This window comes from Papio anubis, unplaced genomic scaffold (genome assembly GCF_008728515.1).
Source record: "Papio anubis isolate 15944 unplaced genomic scaffold, Panubis1.0 scaffold1280, whole genome shotgun sequence".
NCBI classification, from domain to species: domain Eukaryota; kingdom Metazoa; phylum Chordata; class Mammalia; order Primates; family Cercopithecidae; genus Papio; species Papio anubis.
This window is the reverse complement of record NW_022161226.1, coordinates 12669-20612: the sequence shown is the minus strand read 5'-3', so window position 1 is coordinate 20612 and position 7944 is coordinate 12669. Positions and strand designations below refer to the sequence as shown.

The 7944-nt window shown below is 45.8% G+C and overlaps 1 protein-coding gene across 1 annotated transcript; it reads left to right on the top strand.

Annotated features, from left to right (window-relative positions):
• The first annotated feature begins 5786 nt into the window (after positions 1 to 5786).
• On the top strand, positions 5787 to 7596 carry LOC101003176 (C-C motif chemokine 4-like). Its single transcript, XM_003919343.5, is given in 4 exon segments — positions 5787 to 5931; positions 5934 to 5958; positions 6513 to 6627; positions 7214 to 7596. Coding segments are annotated over 4 exon segments (279 nt in total). The 5' UTR covers positions 5787 to 5880; the 3' UTR covers positions 7302 to 7596.
• Positions 7597 to 7944: the final 348 nt, after the last annotated feature.

Here is a 7944-nt window from a genome sequence, read left to right as displayed (position 1 = left end):
AACCAGGACATAGACCCCTTTGCCATGTGTTTTTGCTTGGAGGGAAACATGGTCGCATGCATAGCATGTGCCTAATTTATATACCTTGAATGAATAATGTAAGGGAGATGCAGGATGGGGTTGAGTTGGGAGTGTTTTAGACATTTCCTAGGTGGTAAATTGATGTTCCCAGTTGAAATAATGAACCTGGAGTCATGCAGATGGAATTGGTCAGTTTTATATTCCACTGTCTGTGTTAGTTACCAGTGTATCTCCAGCGACAACCACAATGCCTGACATATAGTGAAGCATAATACCTATTTGATGAATAAATAAATCACTGATTTGACTAACAGTATGTGTTATGCCTGAACTCTCACTATGGAGTTCAAATACTAATGGGAAGGGTAGGATAAGAAAGGCCATGTTGAGTGGGAGAGGGGAGAGGAACAAAAAAATAACTAATGGGTACTAGGCTTAATACCTGGGTGATGAAATCATTACACTCACGCCTGTAATCCCAGCACTTTTGGAGGCCAAAGCAGGCAGATCATTTGAGGCCAGGAGTTCAAGACCAACCTGGCCTACATGGTGAAACCCCATCTCCATGAAAAATACAAAAAATTAGTCGAGTGTGGTGGCACATGACTATAATCCCAGCTACTTGGGAGGCTGAGGCAAAGAATTGCTTGAGCCTGGGAAGCCAAGGTTGCAGTGAACCAAGATCAGCCACTGCACTCCAGCCTGGGCCACAGAGTGAGATCTTGTCTCTAAATAAATAAATAAGAAAAGAAAAAAGAGTTGCTAGGACCCTCCTCTAGTTGTCATGGTGAGAAACCATAAGAACCTGACCTAAGACACAGGCAGTGGGAATGGTGAGAGGCAGATGCACATAAAATTGAACGTAGGCTAGAGTTGGCGATTGAATTGGTGTAGGAGATGACAGAGAAAGAGGAGACAAGGGTGACTCTCGGCTTTCCAGCTTGGAATATTGATAGGAAGAGGCACTTTTTATTGTGTAGAAAATATGGAAAAGGGGAAGGGACTGGGAGAGGGATCAGGTCCAGTACCAAGACTTATGCCCTGACCTACTGCACACATGCAAGAAATGGCCAGAGAAAATAACAAGGACTCAGGACAGGAAACAAGGGGCTGGCTGTGGAAAGAGGGGGCTGTGTCAATGAGACATTGTCTGTCTAAGAAGCAAGACAGGGGACTTCAGGCTGCTGCTTCTGCCTGCAGGAAAGGCGAGGCCCACACCGGCTGCAACCTGACCATGCAGACCACATATGACAAAAGGAGGCCAAAGCTGGGCCAAACAGGATGTCATCATCAGTGAACCCATCCCTGGGACACCTGCTGCCAAAAGAAATGGCAGAGGGTGACCCCTGGGGAAGTGGAGCCTCAGGGCCAGAATCTGGAAGGAAAGCAATGCCCCATGCTAGAGAGCATGGGCAGCAGCACACAGTGGGGAGGCAAGCTGAGCAGTGCAAGGCAAAGACGCCGCAGAGGACAAACTGCTCAGCCAGGATTCCCTGCACTCTGGACTGGGATGCTCTGCTGGACCGAGGTGGGGCCTCACAGATGCTGAAATGAGCCAGAACGCTGGGACACAAATCAAATCCCTCCATGCTGAAGGGTCCACGGTGTTGACTGCTGGCTACTTTCTGTCACCACCACCTGAGGAATCTTCGGTGGTCAGTTTCCCAAAGATCAAGACTGTGACACCATGCCTCCTTTCCTTCTCCCCTCCCCTCCCCTCCCCTCCCTTCCCCTCCCTTCCCCTCCCTTCCCCTCCCTTCCCTTCCTTACCTTCTCTTTAAAGTAAATCATAACCTTTTAGATCCAAGTTACTGAAAACTTCTTTCTATAAGTTTAATTTACATTTCTCTTTCAAATTGTATCTTTATTGGGACTCCCAATTCTGTCTCTCTCTTTTTTTTTTTTTCTGAGACGGAGTCTCCCTCTGTCACCTAGGCTGGAGTGCAGTGGTGTGATCTCGGCTCACTGCAACCTCCTGGGTTCAGGTGATTCTCTTACCTCCATCTCCCGAGTAGCTGGGACTACAGGCATGTGCCACCACGCTCAGCTAATTTTTTGTATTTTTAGTAGAGACAGGGTTTCACCATGTTGACCAGCCTGTTCTCAAACTCCTGGCCTCAGGTGATCTGCCTGCCTCGGCCTCCCAAAGTACTGGGATTACAGGCGTGAGCCACCATGCCTGGCCTAGTTTTGTCTCTTTTTAATCTATCCCACGATACAGTATCCAATATAATTTTGCTAAAGCTCAAAATCATTCTCCCTTTCTCTCCTTTTAAAATCTTGCAAACATTCTACATCATTTCTGGCATGAAATGTAAACTTCTCTGTAACTTGACCCCTGTTTACCTCTTTGCCCTCGAGGCTTGCAAGTTTGTTATATAGGTAAATTGCGTGTTGCGGGAGTTTGGTGTACAGATTATTTCATCACCCAGGTAATAAGCATAGTATCCGATAGGTAATTTTTTAAATCTTCTCCCTCCTCCCACCCTTCACCCTTGAGTCAGTCCCAGTGCCTGCTGTTCCCTTCTTTGTGTCCATGTGTACTCAGTGTTTAGCTTCCACTTGTAAGTGAGAACATGCAGTATTTGGTCTTCTGTTCCTGCATTAGTTCACTTAGGATAATGGCCTCCAGCTCCATCCATGTTGCTACAAAGGGCATGATCTTGTTCTTTTTTTAGTGACTGAGAAGTATATATACCACATTTTCTTTATCTGATCTATCATCGATGGGCATTTAGGTTGATTCCATGTCTTTGCTATTAGAATAGTGTTACATGAATGTAAGTATGTGCACATGTCTTTATGGTAGAATGATTTCATTCCTTTGGGTATATAAATTTGGCCATCGGGATTGCTGGGTCGGAATGTAGGTTCTGTCGGTGCTCCTTTAGAAACCGCCAAACTGCTCCCACAATGGCTGAACTACTTACATTCCCACCAGCAGTGTATAAGTGTCTTTTCTCTGCAACCTCACCAGCATCTGTTATTTTTTGACTTTTTAAAAATAGTCATCCAGACTGGTTTGAGACAGTATCTCATTGTGGTTTTGATTTGCATTTCTCTAATGATTAGTGGTGTTATTTTTTGTATGTTTATTGACCATGTGTGTCTCTTTGCATCTGTTTATGTTCATTGCCCACTTTTTAATGGAGTTGTTTGTATTTTGCTTGTACATTTGTTTAAGTTTCCCAAGTAGGATTTCCCATACCAGACCTTTTGTCAGATGCATAGTTTGTAAATATTTTTCTCTCCCATTCTGTAATGCCTCTTTACTCTTGCTGATAATTTCTTTTGCTGTGCAGAATCTCTTTAGTTTAATTAGATCCCATTTGTCAGTTTTTGATTGTGTTGGAATTTGCTTTTGGCATCTTCATCATGAAATCTCTGCCAGATCCTATGTCCAGAATGGTATTGTCTCGGTTATGTTACAGGATATCATATTTTTTATAGTTTTACAGTTTTTGATTTTGCATTTAAGTATTTAATCCATTGTGAGTTGATTTTTATACACAGTGTACGGAAGGAATCAATTTCAATCTTTTGCATATGGCTAGCCAATTATCCCAGTATCATTTATTGAATAGGAAGTCCTTTCCCCATTGCTTGTTTTTGTTAACTTTGTCAAAAATCAGATGGTTGCAGGTATGCAGCATTATTTCTGAGCTCTCTATTTTGTTCTATTGGTCTATGTGTCTGTTTTTGTACCAGTACCATGCTGTTTTGGTTACTGTAACCCTGTGGTATAGTTTGAAGTCATGGCTCCTTGTTTTTACTCTTCTTTTTTTTTTGTTTGTTTGGTTTTTTTTTGTTTTTTTTTTTTTTTGATACGATATCTCACTCTGTTGCCCAGGCTGGAGTGCAGTGGCACAATTTCGACTCACTGCAAGCTCTGCCTCCTGGGTTCACACCATTCTCCTGCCTCAGCCTCCTGAGTAGCTGGGACTACAGGCGCCTGCCACCACACCCGGCTAATTTTTTGTATTTTTAGTAGAGACAAGATTTCACCATGTTAGCCAGGATGGTCTCAATCTCCTGATCTCGTGATCCATGCACCTTGGCCTCCCAAAGTGCTGGGATTACAGGCTTGAGCCACCGCTCCCAGCCTACTCTTCTTTTTTCTTTCTCAGAGAAGAATGGGGTTAGGGGTGAGCAGGCAGGTTAGAGTAGTAGAGCTAAAGGCAGATAGAGATCCATCCAATTATCCTCATTCCCCTCATTTGCCCAACTTCACACACTTCTGTATTCAGGGCCTTTGTAATCTTCTGTACAGGTGCCCAGCAGCTGTCAAAGCAGCCAAGGCTTAACATAAGCACAGGCATTCCCTATGGACTGGTTGGGACACGCCCACAGTCTTAGTTTACATATTTTGTCTGTAACATAGATAAACTCATTACTACATATACAGTTCTGTTTTGTTTTGCTTTGCTTTGTTTTTGAGATAGGGTCTCGTTCTGTCACCCAAGCTGGAGTGCAGTGGCACAATTACCACTCACTGCAACCTGGACTTTCCTAGGCTCGGGTGATCCTCCCACCTCAGCCTCCTGAGCAGCTGGGACTACAGGTGTGCGTCACCACTCCTAGCCAAATTGTTTTTGGTATTTTTTTTTTTTTGTAGAGACAGGGTTTTACCATGTTGCCCAGGCTGGTCTCAAACTTCTGGGATCAAGCAATCCACCTACCATGGCCTCCCAAAGTGCCGGATTACAGGTGTGAGCCACTGCACCCAGCTCAATCCTGTTTTTATACTAGAAGAACATTCTCTATCTGAGTCTCTAATCGAGTCTAAACATTCTCTGATCGAGTCTTCCAAACTCGATTCTTACTGGTTTATATGTCCTGTTCTTTTGTTGGTCCAAGAAAATATCCTGAAATCTTTATTTCTTCTCCGTTCCCTCCTTGTTCTAGGACAGACTAGCTCTATCTCTTTCCTGAATTAAGTTTGAGTACAATTGGTCTTTGAGTGTGGAATAGCTCCTAGCAGTCTATCAGTCAACGGTTTCTGTTTGTGGTCACACTCTATGTTTATTCTGGAGACTACAGCATGGAAAGAAAATGGACTTTGGAGTCAGATGAATCTTGATTCAGATCTTGGCAGTGCCACTCATCAGCTCTGTGGCACTGAGCACATCAGTGGACCACTCTCTGATCCTCAATTGTCCTATCTGTAAAATGAGATGACACACCCCTGCTCAGGGCTATGGTCGGATTAGAGATGATATGTGTAAGACAGCTTTCCCAGTGCCAGGTACACGCTAAGTGTCCAAGAAGAAGGTACAAACGTTGCTAAGTCACCCCACTGGATCCCTCTGCACATCCAATGCTGGACTCTTCATGCCCAAGGAAACATACAGGACACAAAATTCGGTGGCACTCAGCTCAGCAGAAGAAGGCACAGGAAGGGGATCGGGGGGTCCTGGCTCCCCTTGTCTTGGGCCAGGAGCCAGGCCAGCCTGAAAGACTTGACACATGAACCCTCCAGCATCTGGGGGTGCCAATCACCAAGAGCAGCACAGTTCTTGTCTACAAGTCACTTATAGCAGGTGTGAACATTTCATCTTTCTCCAGTTTGCACTCCTCCCCAGGTCTCCCCGGTCACCACTTTGCACCACCTCCTTTCTCTCCAGCCCGTGTCCCCACATCGCCCCAGCAGCCGAGGAATTCCTCACTCAGCGAGCTTCAGGAGCCACGACATCATCTCTACCATGGAAATTCCACTCGCTCTGCTGAGCCCCCACATTTGTCCCAGGCCTCAGAGTCCCCATGTTCCCTAACTCAGTATCAGCACAGGACACAGCTGGGTTCTGAACCTTCTGAGTTCTGTAGCCTCACCTCTGAGAAAACCTCTCTTCCACCAACACCATGAAGCTGTGCGTGACTGTCCTGTCTCTCCTCGTGCTAGCAGCTGCCTTCTCTGCTCTCCAGCACTCTCAGCACCAAGTAAGTCTACTTTCGCAGCTGCTGTTTCCAGAGCTGAGGTGCAGGCAGAGTCTTTTATTCTACTCGTGGCTGGTCAAACAGTGGGATCTGGGGATGGGATGAAAGGCAGCTAGGAAGATTGCCACGAAGTCTGCGCTTAAATGTAGAGTCTAGTATTCAATAACATTCAAATTCGTATTTTCTCAAGAATTAGCAACTAGCAGAGGAAAAAGATGGGCTGGAAGTCAGACTGTTGAATTGGCTCTGCCTCTAATTACTTGTTCAAGCAAGCCCCTGTCCCTCTCTGTGCTTTGGTTTCCCCATCTGTCACATGAAGGGGATGCGATGTGTTCTGAGACTGAATCCAGTTCCAATCTTCTAGATTTCTTTCTCTTTGTCTTTTGTCTGAAGATCCAAAGAGCCCATAACACCTACCAGGTTGAAGTGGACGATACAAGGGATCGTATTTGTGGTTCCAGTAGCTACACAGGATGCTCAAAGAAGACACAAAACTAGAAGCCAAAATAAACAGCTCCTATGTGCAGTGTTGATCTCACCCTGGCCTTTCCTTTCAGTGGGCTCAGACCCTCCCACCTCCTGCTGCTTTCCTTACACCATGAGGAAGCTTCCTCGCAACTTTGTGGTAGATTACTACGAGACCAGCAGCCTCTGCTCCCAGCCAGCTGTGGTGTGAGTATCACCCCTGCCTGCTCTGGGAGGCAAGGGGGAGGGCTGGATTTTAAAAGGGGGCCTGTTTCATGAGGGGGGGGCTGGAGTACAGTGGGGAGGCAGCTCTCAGGGCCGAAGCCTTCCCTGAGTGAGGGACACAGGTCATGAACTCATTTTTCAAGTGCTGAAGGCAGCTGAGCAGGAGCCGAGAGAGAAGGGGTTTCTGGGGAGGAAGTTATCCAGAGGACAGGAAAGCAGGGGAAGTGGACAGGTCACATGAGATAGGGACTGATTTCTCAAACCGTGCTAGAAAGACATGTGGAAAGGTCACTGCCAGGCTGGCAGGGAATGGGGAGATCTATTCATATTGATTGTAATGCCCACTGGTTCCTAATCTGGGAAACCCCTGGGGCCCACAGCTAACTCCAGTGGGTGGAAGTTACAGGGAGTCTGGTTCCAGTGCTGCCCTGGGAAGGATCCCATGCACCAGAGCTGCCCACATGGACCATGGTCAGGCAGAGGAAGATACCAACCCCAGGCAAGGGATAAAGCCAGATGACCTCAAAGGTCTCATGGGATTCTCATCTGTCTGCTCCTTGTTCTACAGATTCCAAACCAAAAGAGGGAAGCGAGTCTGCGCTGACCCCAGTGAGACCTGGGTCCAGGAGTATGTGTATGACCTGGAACTGAACTGAGCTGCTCAGAGACAGGAAGTCTTCAGGGAAGGTCACCTGAACCTGGATGCTTCTCCATGAGAGGCATCTTCTCCATACTCAGGACTCCTCTCCACAGTTCCTGTCCCTTCTCTTAATTTAATCTTTTTATGTGCTGTGTTATTGTATTAGGTGTTATTTCCATTATTTATATTTGTTTAGCCAAAGTGTCTCCTATGGAGATGGTCCACCGTCACTGTTTCTCTGCTGCTGCAAATACATGGATAACACCGTTAATTCCATGTGTTTTCATAATAAAACTTTAAAATAAAATGCAGACAGTTTCTTTGTGATTTTAATTTGATTTGGGGGTAGAAGGAATTGCCTGGTACTATCGGAGGGGCAAACTACAGTTTCCAAAAGGAGTAAGAATGAGCAATTGCTGCATCCTTAATATGAGCTCTGGGCTGAGCACTCTTCATACATCTCACTGCGTAATTTCAACAAGGGTTTTAACACCCTTATGAAGTAGGGACTGTTGTCCCCAGTTTCACAGTTAAGGAAACAGAGGCACAGAGAGGTGAAGCGACTTGTTGAGGCTCGTAGGTCGACTTGGGGAGTGTCATGAAAGAATGCCCCAAAAAAGGAGGTTATCATTTCAACATCTTGAGGGGAAGTTGTAAAC